This window comes from Heterodontus francisci, chromosome 35, assembly GCF_036365525.1.
Source record: "Heterodontus francisci isolate sHetFra1 chromosome 35, sHetFra1.hap1, whole genome shotgun sequence".
Classification (NCBI taxonomy): Eukaryota; Metazoa; Chordata; class Chondrichthyes; order Heterodontiformes; family Heterodontidae; genus Heterodontus; species Heterodontus francisci.
This window is the reverse complement of record NC_090405.1, coordinates 24,844,010-24,865,658: the sequence shown is the minus strand read 5'-3', so window position 1 is coordinate 24,865,658 and position 21,649 is coordinate 24,844,010. Positions and strand designations below refer to the sequence as shown.

Here is a 21,649-nt window from a genome sequence, read left to right as displayed (position 1 = left end):
ATACTGTCAAAAGTCATAGCCAGTCGAGTCAAGTCTGCTCTGGAGTTGGTGATCCACCCTGATCAGACCTGTACTTTACCCACTCAGGGACACGATCACCCACATACGGGACAGGAGGGTGGACACCTGCCTCATCAGCCTGGACCAGGAGAAGGCTTTTGACAGGATATCGCACACCTGCATGATGGACGTACTTTCCAAAATGGGGTTTGGGGAGGGAATCTGCAATTGGATCAAACTGCTCTACACAAACATCAGTAGCACAGTCTCAATCAATGGGTGGGAATCGGAAAGTTTCCCGATCCAATCTGGAGTCAGACAGGGTTGTCCTCTCTCCCCTGTCTTGTTTATTTGCTGTATTGAACCCTTTGCTGAGTCTATCAGGAAGGATGCGAGCATAAGAGGGGTGACAATCCCAGACAGTGGAGGCACTCAGGTTAAAACCTCCCTGGACATGGATGACGTCGCGGCCTTCTGCTCGAACCCGCTGTCTGTGCGCAGAGATGAGCATCTGCGACCAGTTCGCACTGGCCTTGGGAGCCAACGTTAACCACGGCAAGAGAGAGGCCATGTTCTTTGGGAACTGGGCTGACCGATCCTTTGTCCCCTTCACCGTCAGGTCAGACTACCTGAAGGTGCTGGGGATATGGTTCTGAAGGGCCGTGGCATGCACCAAAACCTGGAAGGAGCGAGTAGCCAGGGTACAACACAAGCTGAGCATGTGGGAGCAGCAACTCTCTCCATTATGGGTAAGAACCTGGTCATCAGGTGCGAGGCGCTCACGTTGTTGCTGTAAGTGGCACAGGTCTGGCCCATACCCCATTCCTGCGCTGTGGCGATCACCCGAGTCATTTTCAGCTGCATCTCTGGATCCAAAATGGAGCGGGTCCAAAGGGACACGATGTTCAAACCTCTGGATAAGGGCGGGCATAATGTACCCAATATCACCCTCATCCTGATGACTACCTTCGTGTGCGGCTGCATCAAGCGGTGTGCAGATCCCCAATACGCCAACACCAAGTGTCACTACGTGCTGAGATTCTCTCTGTCCCCAGTGTTGTGAAGGAAGGGCCTGGTCGCATTGCCGTGGAACGCTCCATCTAGTTGGACTGTGCCGTACCACCAATCCTTCGTGGAACAGTTTCTGTGGAAAACACCTTTGACCACCAATCCATCAGGCAGTGGTCTGCACGGAATGTCCTCAAGGCCCTACGGGAAAAGGAGATGGTGGATCCTGTCGGATGGTTACCAGAGCAGACCGCCAAATCATTTGGCGGAATGCCTCATCACCAGAACTTTCAAACAAGCACCAAGGTGTAGCTTGGCTGGTGGTGAGAAGAGCCCTCCCCGTCAGATCCTTCCTGCACGCCCGAAGTCTCACCCCCTCCGCACAATGCCTTCGAAGTGGCTGTGGTGGGGATGACATGGTTGCCCAGCTTCTTCTGGAATGTGTCTTTGCAAAGCAGGTGTGGAAAGAGATGCATTGGTTTTTGTCGAGGTTCATCCCAAGCAGCTCTGTAACACAGGAGTCTGTGCTCTGCGGGCTGTTCCCAGACACACACACCGAGATAACCACAACTGCTGCTGGAGGACTATCAATTCGGTGAAAGACACTCTTTGGTCTGCCCAAAACTTGCTGGTCTTCCAGCGCAAAGAGTTGTCCAATGTTGCAGACTGGCACACTCCAAGGTCCAGGACTACGTGTTGAGGGACGCACTAAAGCTTGGGGTAGCCACAGCAAAGGCTCAATGGGGAAAGACCACCATGTAAGCTCCCCCCACCAAGCTGAACTGAGGGGCTGGATCCATGGAAAACCCCTCAAACTGCAGCGGGAAAATTTTCGTTTGCCATAAAATGTATATGGCATGAAAAATGAAATGGAAGGGTTGTGAGGCAACTCACTCCTGTATTGAAGGAAACTGACCTCCTTTGCACTGTTTGTATTTTTTGACTTGGTGCTGTTTGGAACTGTTTTGTAATGTATTTTTTACAGATCTTTATGAATAAAGTATATTTTGGAAATAAAAAAAACATTTGTGCAAGTAAGTGTTGTCAATTGCGGCTGCTTGAGCTCTGGGTTTGGAACTTGAGCAGCAGCTGGAGACACTGCTGTGCATTCATGAGGAGAATTACATGGAAAGCATGTTCTTAGATGTGGTCACCCCACAGCTTAAGAGTACGCAGGGAGAGAGGGAATGGGTGACCACAAGGCAGTCAAAAAGAATCAGGCAGTAAGTGCAGGACATCCTGAGTGCATCTCACTCTCCAACAGGTATTCACTTCTGAATACGGAGGACAGTGATGCTTCACCAGGGGAGTGCAGCCAGATCCAAGTCCATGGCACCATGGGTGACTCAGCTGCAAAGGTGGATACAGGGAAGATTGGAAAAGCCATAGTGATAGATGATTCAATAGTGAAGGGAACAATCAGCTGTTTCTGTGGCCACAGACGTGAATCCAGGAATGGTGTGTTGCCTCCCTGGTGCCAGGGTCAAGGATGTCATTGAGCAGTTACAGAGCATCCTGAAGGGTGAGGGTGAACAGCCAGCATTTGTGGTCCACATCGGAACCAACAACATAGGTAGAAATAAGGATGTTGTCCTGCAGTCAGAATTTATGAAGCTAGGTAAGAAATTAGCAAGCAGGGCATCAAAAGTAGTAATCTCCGGATTATTCCCAGTGCCACGCGCAAGTGAGTACAGGAATAAAAGGATAAGACAGATGAACGTGTGTCTGGAAAGATGGTGCAGGAGGGAGGGCTTTAGATTCTTGGCACAGGTCCCACGGATTGCAGTTGAACAGAGCCTGGACAGAGTTCCTTGCGGGACATTTTGCTAGTGCTGTTGGCGAGGGTTTAAACTCATTTAGCAGGGGGATGGGAACCGGAAGGTAGAGTCAGATGGGACAAAATCAGAAATGAAAATGGAAGTCACAAAATTAATGGATGAGTCTGGAAGAAAGAGGAAACAAAGGTTAGAAAATTTAAAAAGAGTTTGGCAGTGCTCAAGCATATCTATTTCAATGCAAGGAGTATAGAAAATAAAGCAGATGAGCTGAGGGCACAAATAGACATGTAGCAGTATGATATCACAGCTATTACAGAAACATGGCTTAAGGAGGGACAGGAATAGCAGCTCAACATTCCTGGTTAAAGGGTTTTCAGATGTGATAGGGAGGGGGATAAGAAAGGAGGGGGGGTGGCAGTTTTGCTCAAAGTAACTATTACAGCTGTGAAGACGGATGATATGTTGGAAGGTTTATCAAATGAGGCCGTATAGATTGAGCTGAGGAACAAAAAAGGGGCAATCACACTGCTGAGAGTGTGCTTTAGACCCCCAAACAGGAGATAGAAGAGCAGATATGTAGGCAAATCTCTGAGAAGTGCAAGAACAATAGGGCAGTAATAGTAGGGGATTTTAACCACCCCAACATGAACTGGGATACTTTTAGTGTGAAAGAAATTGAGGGAGCAGAAGTCTTGAGGTGCATTCAGGAGAACTTATTTAGCCAATATGTAGCAAGTCCAACAAGAGAGGGTGCAGTTTTAGATGTAGTTTTAGGAAATGAAGATAGGCAGGTGGAAGGAGTGGCAGTGGGAGAGCATTTTGGTGGTAGTGATCATAATTCAGTCAGTTTTAACATAATTATGTAAAGGACAAGGATAGAACAGGAGTTAAAGTTCTCAGTTGGGGCAAGGACAACTTTACTAAGCTGAGGAGTGAATTAGCAAAAGTGGACTGGAAACAACTACTTGAAGGTAAATCAATGTCAGAGCAGTGGGAAGCACTCAAAGGGGAGATTCCAGGGGTTCAGAGTCAATATGTTCCCACAAAGAAAAAGGGTGGGAAGGCCAAATCTAGAGCCCCATGGATTTTATAAGGTAGTATTATAAGGCAGTAACGGAAAGCTTATGCCCGACTCAGAGAACTCAATACTGCTGAAAGCCGAGAGGTGTATAGAATGTGGAGGGGGGATATCAACATTGAAATTAGGAAAGCTAAGAGAGGGCATGAAAGAATATTGGCAATCAAAATCAAGGTTCGCACAAAGATGTTTTATCAATACATTAACAGAAAAAGGATAACTATGGAAAGAGTAGGGCCCATAAAAGATCATGAAGGTAACCTATGTGTAGGGGCAGAAGATGTTGGCACTGTTCTTAATAAATACTTTGCATCTGTCTTCACAAAAGAGGGTGATGATGCAGATATTGGAGTTAAGGAAGAAGGGTATGAAGTATTGGATGTGATCAATAGAGGGAGAGAGGACATATTAGTGACAGGACATACAAATAGCATATTTGTAAGTTGATAAATCACTAGGGATGGATGAAATGTACCCCACGCTGATAAAAGAAGCAAGAGAGGAAACAGCGGAAGGTTTGACCATCGTTTTCCAGACCTCACTGGATACAGGTGTGATGCTGGAGGATTGGAAGACTGCAAACATTGTACCTCTGTTTAAAAAAGGAGTGAGGGATAGACCGAATAATTAAAGGACAGTCAGTCTAACCTCAGTAGTGGGCAAATTATTGGAATCTATTCTGAGTAACAGGATAAAATGTCACTTAGAAATGCACAGATTAATCAAGGATAGTCAGCATGGATTTGTTAAGGGAAGATCTTGTCTGACCAACTTGATTGAAATTTTGATTGGCTGTGTGGTAAATAGCAAGGAGGATAGCTGTTGGCTGCAGGAAGATCTTCATGGTCTGGTCAGATGCACAGAAAAATGACAAATGGAACTCAATCCAGAGAAGTGTGAGGTGATGCATTTGGGGAGGTCAAACAAGGCAAAGGAATACACGATTAAGAGGAAAATGTTGAGAGGTGTAGAGAAAGTGAGGTACCTTGGAGTAAATGTCCACAGATCCCTGAAGGTAGCAGGACAGGTCGATAAGGTGGTAAGAAGACAATATGGAATCCATTCCTTTATTAGCTGAGGTATAGAATATAAGAGCAGGGAGGTTATGCTGGAACTGTATAAATCATTAGTCAGGCCACAACTTGAGTACTGTGTGCAGTTCTTCTTTCTTTTGGGCCTCCTTATCTCGAGAGACAATGGATACGCGCCTGGAGGTGGTCAGTGGTTTGTGAAGCAGCGCCTGGAGTGGCTATAAAGGCCAATTCTGGAGTGACAGGCTCTTCCACAGGTGCTGCAGAGAAATTTGTTTGTTGGGGCTGTTGCACAGTTGGCTCTCCCCTTGCGCCTCTGTCTTTTTTCCTGCCAACTACTAAGTCTCTTCGACTCGCCACAATTTAGCCCTGTCTTTATGGCTGCCCGCCAGCTCTGGCGAATGCTGGCAACTGACTCCCACGACTTGTGATCAATGTCACACGATTTCATGTCGCGTTTGCAGACGTCTTTATAACGGAGACATGGACGGCCGGTGGGTCTGATACCAGTGGCGAGCTCGCTGTACAATGTGTCTTTGGGGATCCTGCCATCTTCCATGCGGCTCACATGGCCAAGCCATCTCAAGCGCCGCTGACTCAGTAGTGTGTATAAGCTGGGGGTGTTGGCCGCTTCAAGGACTTCTGTGTTGGAGATATAGTCCTGCCACCTGATGCCAAGTATTCTCCGAAGGCAGCGAAGATGGAATGAATTGAGACGTCGCTCTTGCATGGCATACGTTGTCCAGGCCTCGCTGCCGTAGAGCAAGGTACTGAGGACACAGGCCTGATACACTCGGACTTTTGTGTTCCGTGTCAGTGCGCCATTTTCCCACACTCTCTTGGCCAGTCTGGACATAGCAGTGGAAGCCTTACCCATGCGCTTGTTGATTTCTGCATCTAGAGACAGGTTACTGGTGATAGTTGAGCCTAGGTAGGTGCAGTTCTGATCACCTCATTACAGAAAGGATGTAATTGCACTAGAGAGGGTACAGAGGAGATTTACGAGGATGTTGCCGGGACTGGAAAAATGCAGCTTTGAGGAAAGATTGGATAGGCTGGGGCTATTCTCCTTGGCACAGAGAAGGCTGAGGGGAGATCTGACTGGCATGTACAAAATTTGTGGAGTCCGGATAGAATTGAAGTGAAGGGCCTGTTTACCTTAGCAAAGAGATCAGTGACTAGGGGAATAGATTCAAAGTGATTGGCAGAAAGATCACAGGGGAGATGAGGAAAATACTTTTTAGCCAGAGGGTGGTGGGGGTCTGGTGGAATTGATACTGTATTTTAGTTTGATATTGCATCACTTTTTAAATGGTATGTAATGTTTATATCAATCTACACTGATGGAATTGATTCTGTCTCTTTCAATTTCACAGTGTGGGCGAGGTCTGAACTGGTATCTAATTTGTGTCTCAGCTTACAATATCTTTCAGCACCTTTGAAACATTCACTGCAATGAATGTTGTACTTGTATGCAACTTGTATCTCAGGGTACACTATGGGGATGTTTAAACATCCTTTATAATGAATGGGTGTGAGCTTTGGGTATGATATTTAATTTAAATCTCAGGGTACATCACTAGGTTAGATTCTGTGCCATTCAATCAGTAGCGTGTGCCAATTCTATCTGATATTTAATTGCTAGCTCAGTCTGCATTATATTTGACAGGCAGAGAGATCTGGGCGTACAGGTCCACATGTCACTGAAAGTGGCAACGCAGGTGGATAAGGTAGTCAAGAACATATGGCATGCTTTCCTTCATCGGTCGGGGCATAGAGTATAAAAATAGGCAAGTCATGCTGCAGCTGTACAGAACTTTAGTTAGGCCACACTTAGAATATTGCATGCAATTCTGGTCGCGACACAACCAGAAGGACGTGGAGGCTTTGGAGAGGGTACAGAAAAGGTTTACCAGGATGTTGCCTGGTCTGGAGGGCATTAGCTATGAGGAGAGGTTGGATAAACTCGGATTGTTTTCACTGGAACGACGGAGGTGGAGGGGCGACATGATAGAGGTTGACAAAGATATGAGCGGCATGGACAGAGTGGATAGTCAGAATCTTTCTCCCTGGGTGGAAGAGTCAGTTACTAGGGGACATAGGTTTAAGGTGCGAGGGGCAAAGTTGAGAGGGATGTGCGAGGCAAGTTCTTTACACAGAGGGTGGTGAGTGCCTGGAACTTGCAGCCGGGAGAAGTGGTGGAAGCAGGTACGATAGCGACGTTTAAGAGGCATCTTGACAAATACATGAATAGGATGGGAATAGAGGGATACGGACCCCGGAAGTGCAGAAGGTTTTAGTTTAGGCAGGCATCAAGATCGGCGCAGGCTTGGAGGGCCGAATGGCCTGTTCCTGTGCTGTACTGTTCTTTGTTCTTTGTTAGATTGACACATTGCATTTCAATCTGCTAGTGGGTGTGATTTTGACGTGGGATTGAAGTATCTGACTGTCAGTGGGACTCAATCGGGGTGAAATGGAAAAAACTTCTTTCTCTCCTGCTTTGTTTGGTTGTTGGATTGAAAATGTGTCTCTGGAACTTGGGATCAATGTGAGCCTGACTATTTCTGCAGTCTGAGACCAGGGAACTGATGAACTATCTGTACTCTGAGTGATAATGTACCTACTGTGTGTGAGAGGAGCTGGCTGCACTGTTCCTTGTGCCTCGAGTGCAGCAACCATCACATTCATCACAATATCTTCAAGTATTTGCCTGTATGAAGAAAAAAATATATCTGATAACTCAAGAACAGGGGAGGTGCATAATATCAAAGAGGTCAATTTAATTTCTCAATCAATAATCATTAAGAACATCCACAAATAAAAACCGGTGTCATTATCTGCCTCCACTGAAGTACTGAAGCTCCCAGCTCCTGCATCGCAAGTGTTCTGGGCAGATCCATCCAGACAAAACACTGCACTGGGATCGTCCCAACTGCTCTCTGCTCGACATATATTTCCAGCCATCCTGCTTCACATGCAAAAAATTTTTTTAAATGAAGCTCGAGATGTATATCCCTCGATTCCTTTCTCCACATACAATTGTTCATTTGTTCCACCTCCCCTTCAGTGCATTGATACTATTCACCCCAACCTCTCCCTGTGATAACAAATTCCAGATTCGAACCATTCACTGCGTAAATACATTTTTCATGAATTCCTCATTGGTTTTATGAATGACGATTTTATATTTTGGCTCTTGTTTCAGACGCCACCACAAGTGGAAGCATGTCTCCATGTATTCTAAAAAAGCCCTTCACTATTTCCTCACTTTTTTCATTTGTTTGTGGAATGTAGGCATCACTGGCTATGCTAGCATTTATTGCCCAATCCAAATTGCCCTTGACAAAGTGGTGGTGAGCTGCCTTCTTGAGCCACTGCAGTTCTTGAGATGTAGGAACACCAACAGTGCTGTTTGGAAGGGAGTTCCAGGATTTTTACCCAGCGACAATGAAGGAATGGCGATATAGTTCCAAGTCAGGATGATCTGTGAATTGGAGGGGAATTTGCAAGTGGTAGTGTTCCCTTGCAACTGCTGCCCTTGTCCTCCTCAGTAGTAGAAGTTCCAGGTTTGGAAGGTACTGTCAAAGGAGCTTTCGTGTGTTGCTGCAGTGCACCTTGTAGATGGTACGCACTGCTGCCACTGTGCATCAGTGGTGAATGGGGTGATTGTTGAAGGTGGTGCTTGGGAGCAATCAAGCAGGCTACTTGAGTGTTGTTGGAGCTGCACTCATCCAGGCAAGTTGGGAGTTTTCCATCATACTCCTGACTTGTGTCTTGTGAATGGTGGATAGGTTTGGGGAGACAGGAGGTAAGTTACTCACCACAGAGTTCCTAGCTTGTGACCTGCTCTTGTCGCCACGGCATTTATGTGGCTGGTCCAGTTCAGTTCATGGTCAATGGTAACCCCCTCCCCCCGCCCCCAAATGTTGATGGTGGGGGATTCAGTTATGGTAATGCCACTGAACATCAAGAGGAGATGATTAGATTCTCTCTTGTTTGCGATGGTCATTGCCTGGCACTTATCTGACGCGAATGTTACTTGCCACTTATCAGCCCAAGCCTGGATGTTGTCCAGGTCTTGCTGCATCTGGGCACGGGCTGCTTCAGTAGCTGAGGAGTCATGAATGGTGCTGAACATTGCGCAATCATCAGTGAACATTCCGACTTTCGGCCTTGTGATGGAGGGAAGGTCATTGATGAAGCAGCTGAAGATGGTTGGGCCTAGAACACGAGCCTAAGGAATTCCAGCTGTAATGTTCTGAGACTGAGATGATTGACCTGAACAACCACAGCCATCTTCCTTAGTGCTAGGTATGACTCCGACCAGCAGAGAGTTTTGCCATGATTCCCATTTACACTAGTTTTGCTCGGGCTCCTTGGTGCCATTAATGGTCAAAGGTTGCCTTGATGTCAAGGGCAGTCACTCTCACCTCACAATGCAATGTTTCTTTAACTCTAAAATAAAAGCAAAATTCTGCAGATTCTGGAAATATGAAATTTAAAAAAACAAAAATGCTCAAAATACTCAACAGTTCAGGCAGCGTATGTGGAGAGAGAAACAGAATTAACATTTCAGGTCTGTGTCCTTTCATCTTACAATATGTTTTATGTCCTGGTATGTAATGGTCAGGTTCATTCAGTTTGCAGAAATGGAATTAATACTGTGTCTTCCACTCTGACTATTTGTGAGATTTGTGGAGTGGTGTGTAACATGGAGCTCAGTCTGCAGTCTGGGTACATTATTGAGATTAATTCTGTACTTTACAATCAGGTACTGTTTGTCTGTTCTATCTGACATTGAATTTGTAGTTCAGGCTGCTCTCTTGTGACAGTGACACAGTGCCTTGCAATCTGATAGTGGGTGTGATTTTGGACTGGGATTGATGTATCTACCCGTCAGTGGGACTGAGTTGTGGTGAAATGGAAACAAGTTCAATCTTTCCTGCTCTGTGTGACTGTTGGATTGACTGTTGGTCTCTGGAACTTGGGATCAGTGCCGGTCTGACTACTTCTGCTGGCGGTGATTGTGGAACTGATGTCTCTGCTCTCTGTGAGTGATACTGTACTTACTGTGTGTGAGGAGCCGGCTGCACTTCCTCGTGTCGAGGAATCACGACATTTATTCTGCTTCCATCAAGTATTTGCCTGTAGAAAGGAAATGTATTTATTATAATTCAGGAAGAGATGTGGTAGAAGATACAAAAGTGACCAAAACAATTTTTCAATGAATAATCATTATGAACAATCACAAAGGAAACCCAGCAATACAAACAGAGTCAGTGTCTGATTCCACTGCAGTCCTGCAGCCCCCAGCTACTGCATACCAGGGGCTTTGGCCATTTTACAACAATTAAATGACATCCAGAAACAATCCACTGGGCCATGAATGGGACTGACCGACGGAACAGGGACTTTTACACAGGTCAGATTTCCAGTTCCCGCTCCCATGGTCTAACCGTTCAAGCGAAACCAAACAGCCACTGTTTAAAATGTGTCCTTCACACTTCTTACCTGGTGCCTATAATAGATTCTCTTTGTGTAAATCCCCACATCCTGACTGTCCGCTTCTGTTTCCACACTTCACTGTCCAATAACAAGAAACTGTGGGATGAGGCTGAATCGCTCTCTTTGCGCTGGCACGGACATGATGGGCCGAATGGCCTCATTCGGTGTCGGAAATTTTCCATGTTTCTGTTTGCGGAATTGTTGCAGAAATCTGCGCCTGCGCTCCCCTCCCCCAGCACTGCCTGTGAGCGGAAGGAGATGGTTTAAAACAGCCGCGAATGGAGAGATCCCAGTCCCGGTGGAAGGGAGCAAACAGCAGCCTCCTTCCAGCAGCACATCGCTTTGGGAGCGTGTCCGCAGATGGACTCAGAGATCAGCATCGAGTCCGGGGCAAGTTCAGGGGCAGGCGGGGGCTGTTTGTAAGAGGCGGAGTGGAGCGGGAACTGGTCCCGGAACATGGAGTGAGTGGGGGAAGGGAGAGGCCATTCTCGGGTTGTGTGTGGACAAGGGGATGGAGACAGAATGGGAAGAACCTGTTACTGCAGTGCAGTCAAACAATGATAATATTTGTATGGCTGGGCTTCCTTTGTGGGCGTTTATAATTATTATGAGAGATTAAACTCATCAAAATCCTGTATCTTCTACCTCACCAGTATTTGAATTATAAACATTCTTTTGTTCAAACAGGCAAATAATTGAATGAACCAAAAAAAAATGTGGTTTCCTCCACCAAGTTACAAGGAAGAGTGTCACCAGCTCCTTCTCACACACAGTCCGTACGTTATCACTCACAGAGCGCAGAGACACAGACAGGTCATCAGTTCCACAGTCTCAGACAGCAAAAACAGATCCAGAGACACATTTTCAATCCATCAATCAAATGGAGCAGGAGAGACGCACGTTGTTTTCATGTCACCCCAACTCAGTACCACTGACAGGTAGATACACAAATCCCAGTCCAAATTCTCACCCACTATCAAATTATCAGTGTGTCAATCTCACAATAGAGCAACCTCAGCTCCAAATTAAATACACATAGAACTGACACATGGTTGCTGTTTCAAAGTTACAGAAATAATCTCAATGAAGTGCTCCGAGATTCAAGTTAAATACCAGCCTAATATTTACACGGGTTTTGACTTTATTATCAGTATTAATTCCCATAATGTGTCCAGACATATACATTAGATACAAATCTCAAGTGCATAATCAGATTGCAGAGGTACAAACTCAGATTCCACTTTAAAACTCATCCGGATTGTGAAACTAAAAGATACAATATAAATTTGATTCGTATAGTTTGAGCTATAAATTACGTACCAGTCCTCAAACCTCATATAGTGTCAGATGGAAAATACTGTACAATTCCAGACTGAGCTCATTTTACATGCAAGTCCAAGATTCTCACTCAGAGTTAGACTGAATGGCACTGATCAAATTGATGAGTACAGCCTGAGTTACACTTGCACATCAATCCTGTATCAGATTGTAGGATACATTATATTTCACTATTGTGTTCACAGTGACAGATACTATTTAATACTGGGCAAAACCTCAAACAGGATTTATGTATCTACCTGTCTGCTTAAAACCTACCACATCAGTGGCCTGTTGCTGTGCTGAATTTTTATGTAGAATAAATCCAGACTTGCACCAGTCCCAGTGACGGAAGGTTATATAATGAATCTCACACTCTCACAGAGTACCAGACACTGACAGTTAGAGAGTGATTTTGAAACCCATGCTAGGTGCCAGATGCTGAAAGGTATAGGTTGATTACTGCACTCACTGACAGTACCTCAGCCTGAGTCATCTAAAGCAACCTAACACACAAATAGTAGCACTGAGAGATTGAGAAAGAGTCTAAAACTCAGAGTAACAGACACTGATAGACACAATCTGAAAACTGCACGCAATGGATACAGTATTGGCTAACTCACAAGAAACAGAGTGGGGATAATTGGGGAATTTTCAAATTGGCAAACTGTAACTAATGGAGTGCCACAGAGATCAGTGCTGGTGCCTCAATCTTTATGGTCTTTATTAATAACTTGCATGAAGGGACCGAGTGTAAATCCAAATTTATGGATGGTACAACGATAGGGAGGAAAGCAAGTTGTGAGAAGGACACAAAGTGTCTGCAAAGAGATATAGATAGGTTAAATCAGTGGGAAAAAGTTTGGCAGATGGAGTATAATATGGGAAAATGTAAGATTGTCTACTTTGGCAGGAAGAATAGAAAAACAGAATATTACTTACATAGAGAGAGACTGCAGAATGCTGCTGTACCAAGGAATCTGTGTGTCCAGGTACATGAATTACAAAAAAGTTAGCATGCAGCTATAGCAAGTAATTAGGAAGGCAACTGGAATGTTGGCATTTTTAGAGAGGGGAATTGAGTTTAAAAGTAGGGAAGATTTGCTGTAACTGTACAGGGCATTAGTGACATCCCAACTAAAGTACTCCACACAGTTGTGGTCTCCTTACTTAAGGAGGGCTATACTTGCATTGGAATCAGTTCAGAGAAGGTTCACTCGGCTGATACTTGGGAAGTTGGATTGTCTTATGAGAAAAAGTTGAGCAGGTTGGGCCTATACTCACTGGAGTTTAGAAGATTGAGAGGTGATCTTATTGAAACCTATAAGATTCTCAGTGGGCTGGACAGGTAGATGCTGAGAGGATGTTTCTCCTTGTAGGGGAATGTAGAATTAGGGGCCACAGTTTCAAGATAAGTGGCCTCCCATTCAAGAAGGAGATGAGGAGGAATTTCTTCGCTCAGAGGGTTGTTCATCTTTGGAATTCTGTTCTCCAGAGGACTGTGGGGGCTGGGTCATTGAATATATTCAAGGCTGTGATAGACAGATTTTTGATCTACAAGGGAGTCAATGGTCATGGGCGCAGGCAGGAAAGTGGAGTCAAGGCCACAATCAGAACAACCCCGATCTTACTGAATGGCGGAGCAGGCTCGATGGGCCAAATGGCCATCTCCTGCTCCTATTTTGTATCTTTTTATCTTCTTACACACACACACACACTCAACCAGTGTGTGGCAGTGGATCTAGAATTAATCCCACTTTCGTACAAAATACCAGAGACTGAAAGGTACAGAATAAATCCCACAGATACGGACAGTATGACTGACAGGTACAGAATGAAACCCATGCTCACACACAGCACCAGGGATTGAAAGATACATGTGATTCCCACCCTCACAGAACAATATCAGACTGAGTTACAGAATGATTTCCACATTCACATCGAGCACCACTGACTGCTAATTAATTCATCCCACAATCACACACACTACCAGAGGCCGACAGATACAGAATGTATTGCAAACTTTCACAAAGTACCAGTGAGTGACAGGTACAGAATGAATCCCACATTCACAAACTGTACTAGAGAATGGCAGATCCAGTACCAATGACCAATTCAGAATGAACTCCAAATTTACACATGACACTAGAGATGGAGAGATACAAAATTAATTCCACATTCACACTGCGCGAGAGACTGATAGTTACAAAATGGATCCAGAACATGCAGACAGTGCCAGAGACTGACAGTTACAGAATGAAGTAAACACTCACATACAGTACCAGAAATGACAGAAATGGAATTGATACCACACATATATGTGATACCAGAGATGGAGCATATAGAATGAATCACACACACACAACAAGAACAGAGATAGAGTTATACAGAATGAATCACACACACACACAACAAGAACAGAGATAGAGTTATACAGAATGAATCTCACGCTCATGTACAGGACAACAGATTAACAGGTAAACAATTACCCTCAAACACACATACATTACCAAGGGTCAGTTCAGAATGACTACAAAACTCAAATAATGTGTTCAAGGTTGAAAGATGCAGATGAATACAAAACTCACACACAAGATACTAATAGATACAGCCTGAAAACTGCACTCAAACACAGTACAAGGGACTGACAGATACTGAATGAATCCCACACTCATATTCAATACCAGAGACTGACAGATGCAGAATGGATGTCACACTAAACTTCTTCTTCGGAACTCCCTTGGGAATGAGGATGACTTTCTTCCACTCCAGGGTTGTGGGTCCTTAGGTAACTGAATAGTCCAATTCTTGATCCACACACTCGGCCACAGGTGGGGCAGATGGTGCTTGGTGAAGTGGGTGAATGGGATTCTCCAATTTCCAAATACTCCTTCCACTGTTTGCATTTCGTTGCTTCCTGGGCATGTCGACGAATTTCAAACTGGCTGGCACCTTCGCGGATGCTTCTTCTCCATTTTGGGTGGTCTCAGGCAAGAGATGCCCATGAATCAGTGCAGATGTCACGTTTTTTCAGGATGTCTTGAAGGAAATTCTTGTAATGTTTCCTCTGCCCTCCTGGTAGCTTCTTGCCCTGATGGAGTTCAGAGTAGAAAGCTTGTTTTGGGACTCTGGCGTCAGGCTTGGGGATGATGTGGCCCATCCAACATAACTGACTAGCCATGACCAGTGTCTGGATACTGGGGATGTTGGCCTGAGAGAGGACACTGATATTGCAGCGCCTGTCCTGCAACTGAATTTGCAGGATCTTGCGGAATCACCACCGGTGATATCTCTCCAGGGCTTTGAGATGTCTGCTGTACAATATCCATGTTTCTGACACATACAGGAGGGCAGGTAACACTGCAGCCATGTCAACCATGAGCTTGGTGTCTGATTTGAGTTCTTTGTCATCAAACATTCTTTTCCTCAGAGGACTGAAGGCTACGCTGACACACTAGACGTGATGCTGAGTGTCATTGTCGATATCTGCCCTTGGTGACAGGAGGTTCCCAAGGTATGAGCAGTGATCCACATTGCCCAGTGGTTCGCTGTGGATCTTGATAGTCGAGGGGCAGTGTCGGGGAGCAGGCTGGTAGAGGACCTTTGTCTTCTGGATGTTTTGCTTAAGGCCAATTATTTCATACACCTCCGTGAATGCATTGATCAGGGTTTGACGCTTGGCCTCTGAGTGTGCGCATATGCAGGCATCGTCAGCATACTGCAGCTTGATGACAGAGGTTGGAGTGGCCTTACATCTGGACTGGAGGCAACATAGGTTAAATAGTTTCCCACTCGTCCTGTAGAGTAGATCTACACATGCGACCTAAAGAACAGCTGATGGGCTGAAAGAACACTGGAACAACAAAAACTTGCTGACAGCCACGACATGTGTGGATTCTTCAGCACAGTCAAGACCATTCACGGCCCACGTACCCAAGGACCTACCCTACTGAGAGCAAAAGAATGGAGTGACACTGATCAAGGACAGATAGGCAGTCTGCACTCGTTGCAAGGAGCACTTTGAAGATCTCCTCAATCGTGACTCAGTCCTTGATGCGAGTGCCCTTGACCGCATTCCACAGCATGCTACCCACCGTGCTGTCAGCACAATCCCAGGCTGACAGAGATTGAAAAGGCCATCTGACAGCTAAAAAACAATAAGGCCGCTGGCACAGATGGAATTCCCATCAAAATTCTAAAATCTGGCAGAGAAGCACTCTTGACACAAATACATGGTCTCATTTCCCTCATTTGGAAGGAGGAGAGCATGACAGGGGATCTCCGAGACACTGTAATAGTGATCATCTTTAAAGAAGGTGACAAGACTGACTGTGGTAACTACAGAGGGGTATCCCTGCTGTCCGCCACAGGGAAGGCCATCACAAGAGTCCTTCTCAACTGCCTCCTCCCCGTGGCTGAAGAGCTCCTCCTGGAATCACAATGTGGATTCTGTCCATCAAGAAGCACAATGGACATGATCTTCACAGCAAGACAACTCCAAGAAAATGTAGGGAGCAGCAACAACCTTTCTACCTGGTCTTCTCTGACCTGACAAAGGCCTTCGACTCTCCCAACCAGGAGGGATTATGGAACGTCCTCAAATTTGGCTGCCCAGAGAAATTCATCATCATCCTCTGACGACTGCATGATGACATGCAAGCTGTAATCCTTCCAACGGACCTACCACTGACCCAATCCCAATGCAAACTGGGGTCGAGCAAGGCTGTGTCATTGCACCAATGCTCTTTTCCATCATCCTTGCCGCAACACTCCACCTCATCTCCTCACACTCACAGTCCTAGAGTCTGATAGATACAGAATGGATGTCACACTCACAGTACCAGAGACTGACAGATACAGAATGGATATCACACTCACAGTCCTCGAGTCTGATAGATACAGAATGAATCCACACAGCACCGGAGACTTCTTTTCTTCTTCTTCTTCTTTGGCCTCCTTGTCTCGAGAGACAATGGGTCAGCGCCTGGAGCTTGTCAGTGGTTTGTGAAGCAGTGTCTGGAATGGCTATAAAGGCAAATTCTAGAGTGACAGACTCTTCCACAGGTGCTGCAGATAAAATTGGTTGTCGGGGCTGTTACACAGTTGTCTCTCCCCTTGAGCTTCTGTCTTTTTTCCTGCCAACTGCTATGTTTCTTCGACTCACCATACTTTAGCTCCGCATTTATGGCTGTCCGCCATCTCTGGCGATCACTGGCAACTGACTCCCACGACCTGTGATCGATGTCACAGGACTTCATGTCGTGTTTGCAAACGACTTTAAAGCAGAGACATGGATGGTCGGTGGTTCTGATACCAGTGACGAGGTTGCTGTACAATGTGTCCTTGGGGATCCTGCCATCTTTCATGCGGCTCACATGGCCAATCCATCTCAAGCGCCGCTGGCTCCGTAGGGTGTATGTGCTGGGGATGTTGACCGCCTCAAGGACGTCTGTGTTGGAGATACGGTCCTGCCACCTGATGCCAAGGATTCTCCAGAGGCAGCAAAGATGGAATGTATTGAGACGTCGCTCTTGGCTGACATACGTTGTCCAGGCCTCGCTGCCGTAGAGCAAAGTACTGAGGACACAGGCTTGATATACTTGGACTTTTGTGTTCCGTGTCAGTGTGCCATTTCCCCACACTCACTTGGCCAGTCTGGACATAGCAGTGTTCTCGCACCTACACTGTTTGGGATCTTCTTCTCCCTGCTGCTCTCACATGCGTTCAAGTCTTCAGAAGAAGGAATTTTCCTCCACACAAGATCAGATGGCAGTTTGTTCAACCTTGCCCGTCTAAGAGCGAAGAGCAAAGTACAGAAAGTCCGCATCAGGGAACTCCTCTTTGCTGACAATGCTGCATTAACATCCCACACTGAAGAGTGTCTGCAGAGACTCATTGACAGCATTGCGGCTGCCTGCAACGAATTTGGCCTAACCATCAGCCTCATGAAAACGAACATCATGGGACAGGTCATTATAAATACTCCATCCATCAATATGGGCGAACACGCTCTGGAAGTGGTTCAAGAGTTTACCTATCCAGGCTCAACTATCACCAGTAACCTGTCTCCCGATGCAGAAGTCAACAAGTGCATGGGAAAGGCTTCCACTGCTATGTCCAGACTGGCCAAGAGTGTGGGAAAATGGCGCACTGACACGGGACCAGAGACTGAGAGCGACCAAATTACATAAAACACTCAAACACAGTAGCAGAGAGTAAAATAAACGGAATTAATTGCACACTCACATGCAATAGCAGAGACACAACGACACAGAATCAGTCAAAAAGTGTCCTCCCAACAACAGCCAGGACATTTCCAGGGAGCTTTACACAGGGAGCGACTGTTTTACTATAAACTGGGACTGGAGAGAGTCTTTGTGAAATATACTTACAGATTCCAGTACGGGTGTTTGTGATTGGTTGCAAATATTTATTCTGATTGGATGGCGAAAGAGACCAATTGTAGAATTCCAATATAAAATCGTTTTGACATCACTCCCAATCACCCAATCACAATCTTTACTTTCTCCCATCCCTCATTAGCATAGAGCTGTGGGATTGTCTATTTAATCCGCACTCGGAAGGGGTTTGGTTTATTTCTGTGTTTGAATTTGAAACTGAAGATGGTTGAGGAGAAGAAGAAAGCAGCTGCTAAGAAGGGCGCCAAGAAAACTGTGAGTAAACCACCAGCAAAGGGAGGCAAAAGGCGGAGAAAGTCGAGGAAGGAGAGTTACTCCATCTACATCTACAAAGTGATGAAGCAGGTTCACCCCGACACCGGCATCTCCTCCAAGGCCATGAGCATCATGAACTCGTTTGTGAACGATATTTTCGAGCGCATCGCGGGTGAGGCTTCCCGCCTGGCCCATTACAACAAACGCAGCACCATCAGCTCTCGGGAGATCCAGACCGCCGTGCGCCTGCTGCTGCCCGGGGAGCTGGCCAAGCACGCCGTGTCGGAAGGGACAAAGGCGGTGACCAAGTACACCAGCTCCAAGTAAAACTGCACAATGGACTGAAAAACAGATCAAACACAACGGCTCTTTTAAGAGCCACCCACAATCTCTCTGAAAAAGCTACACCATCATCCCGATAGTATCAATTTGTTTTTTTTTATACAAAGGGTCTGGAACTTTCTAATTGCCTTTGTGATATCTGTTTTAACCCCATGGATTCTGGGTGATTCACCTTCACTGTTGAGATCTTTGTGTCTCTACTTAATAATGCCGTGTAAATTAATTACTGATCACTGACCCCATGTGCGCGTTCATTTTCGTTATTGTACTATTTCGTCAATAAGCTGACAGATCAGTTCTCAGTCACTTGTTTCCCTTGTTCAAGCTCGGCCTCAATAATAAGTACATTTACCAGAAACCCCGCTGTTGTAGGAAACCTCAGTCTCTCATTTCAACTCGACAGTAAAAATCTTCTCTCCGCTTTTGTCTCCCACAAATAGGTTCAATCTAGAATCAGTGATGCGGTATCTTGACAAAGATTGACCTGAAATGTGTCCGCTTCCAGAATGCTGTGAGAGACTTTCTGCCGCCGCTTACAGACTGTTTCAAAAAGGACGGAGAATAGTCCGAGATCAAAGCGCACATGGGCTCAGTGATCAGTAATTAATTTACGCCGCATTATTAAGTAGAGAAACAAAGATCTCAGACAGTGAAACTGAATCACCCAGAATCCATGGGGTTAAAAGAGATCAGAAAGGCAAATAGAAAGTACCAGACTCTCCGTATAAAAAAAACAAAACAAATTAAAACCAGAGAGATGATGTAGCTTTTTCAGAGAGATTGTGGGTGGCTCTTAAAAGAGCCGTTGTGTTTGGGATGTTTTTCAGTCCATTGTGCAGTTTTACTTGGAGCTGGTGTACTTGGTCACCGCCTTTGTCCCTTCCGACACGGCGTGCTTGGCCAACTCCCCGGGCAGCAGCAGGCGCACAGCGGTCTGGATCTCCCGGGTGCTGATGGTTCTGCGCTTGTTGTAATGGGCCAGGCGGGAAGCCTCACCCGCGATGCGCCCGAAAATATCGTTCACAAACGAGTTCATGATGCTCATGGCCTTGGAAGAGATGCCGGTGTCGGGGTGAACCTGCTTCATCACTTTGTAGATGTAGATGGAGTAACTCTCCTTCCTCGACTTTCTCCGCCTCTTACCGCCCTTTGCTGATGGTTTACTCACAGTTTTCTTGGCGCCCTTCTTAGCAGCTGCTTTCTTCTTCTCCTCAACCATCTTCAGTTTCAATTTCAGACACAGAAATAAACCAAACCCCCTCCGAGTGCGGATTAAATAGACAATCCCACAGCTCTATGCTAATGAGGGATGGGGGAAAGTAAAGATGGTGATTGGGAGTGATGTCACAATGATTTTATATTGTAATAATATAATTGGTGTCCTTCACCATCCAATCACATTCAAACTTTGCAGCCAATCACAAACATTCGGACTGCAACCAGGAAGTCTGTTTCACAAAGACTCTCTCCAGCTGCAGTTTACATTGAAAGAGCCGCTCCCTGTGTCAAGCTCTCTGGAAATGTTCTGCATGTTGTTGAGAGGACGCTTATTGATGATTCTGTGTCGTTGCTATTGCATGTGAGTGTGCAATTAATTCCATTTCTTTTATTCTCTGCTCCTGTGTTTGAATGTGTTCTGTCATTCAGCAGTTCTCAGTCTCTGGTGCTGTATGGATTTATTCCGTATTTATTTATTTCGAGAATATAGCACTGAAACAGGCCCTTCGGGCCACCGAGTCTGTGCCGACCAACAATCACCCATTTATACTAGCCCTGCAGTAATCCCAATCTACACTAGGAGCAATTTACAATGACCAATTTACTTATCAACCTGCAAGTCTTTGGCGGTGGGAGGAAACCGGAGCACCCGGCGAAAACCCACGCGGTCACAGGGAGAACTTGCAAACTCCGCACAGGCAGTACCCAGAATCGAACCCGGGTCCCTGGAGCTGTGAGGCTGCAGTGCTAACCACTGCACCACTGTATCTGTCAGACTCTGGTACTGGGTTTGAGTATGACATCCATTCTGTATCTGTCAGTCTCTGTTGCTGTGTTTGAGTGTGAGGAGTTGAGGTGGAGTGTTGCGGCGAGGAAGATGGAAAAGAGCGTTGGTGCGATGACACAGACTTAGTTGACCCCAGTTTGCATTGGGATTGGGTCAGTGGTAGGTCCGTTGGGAAGGATTTCAGCTTGCATGTCATCATGCAGTCGTTGGAGGTTGGTGACGAATTTTTCCGGCAGCCAAATTTGAGGAAGACGTTCCATAATCCCTCCTGGTTGGTAGAGTCGAAGGCCTTTGTCAGGTCAGAGAAGACCAGGTAGAAAGGTTGCTGCTGCTCCCTACATTTTCTTGGAGTTGTCTTGCTGTGAAGATCATGTCCACTGTGTCTCTTGATGGACAGAATCCACATTGTGATTCCAGTGGGAGATCTTCAGCCACGGGGAAGAGACAGTTGAGAAGGACTCTTGTGATGACCTTCTCTGTAGTGAACAGCTGGGATACCCCTCTGTCATTACCACAGTCGGTCTTGTCACCATTTTTGGTGATGATCACAATGACAGCATCTCAGAGATCCCTGGCGTGCTCTCGTCCTTCCAGCTGAAGGAAATGAGACCATGTATTTGTGTTAAGTGTTCTTCTCTGTCGTATTTTAGATTTTCAGAGAGAATTCCATCGATGCCGGTGGCCTTCATTTTTTTTTACCTGTTAGATTGCCTTTTCAATTTCTGTTGGGCTGGGATTGTGCTGACGTCATGGTGGGTAACAAGCTGTGGAATGTGGCACTTGCATCAAGGACTGAGTTGCGATTGAGGAGATCTTCAAAGTGCTACTTCCAACGAGTGCTGACTGCCTCTCTGACCTTGATCAGTGTCACTCCATTCTTTACTCTCAGTAGGGTAGGTCCTTGGTAATTT

General features: G+C 45.8%; 1 protein-coding gene across 1 annotated transcript; it reads left to right on the top strand.

Annotated features, from left to right (window-relative positions):
* Positions 1–18,376: 18,376 nt before the first annotated feature.
* Positions 18,377–18,749, top strand: LOC137350454 (histone H2B 1.2-like; the record flags this gene model as incomplete). The annotated part of the gene is made up of 1 exon (XM_068015099.1): positions 18,377–18,749. A coding segment is annotated over one exon (342 nt), but the record flags the coding sequence as incomplete, so codon positions are not given.
* Positions 18,750–21,649: the final 2,900 nt, after the last annotated feature.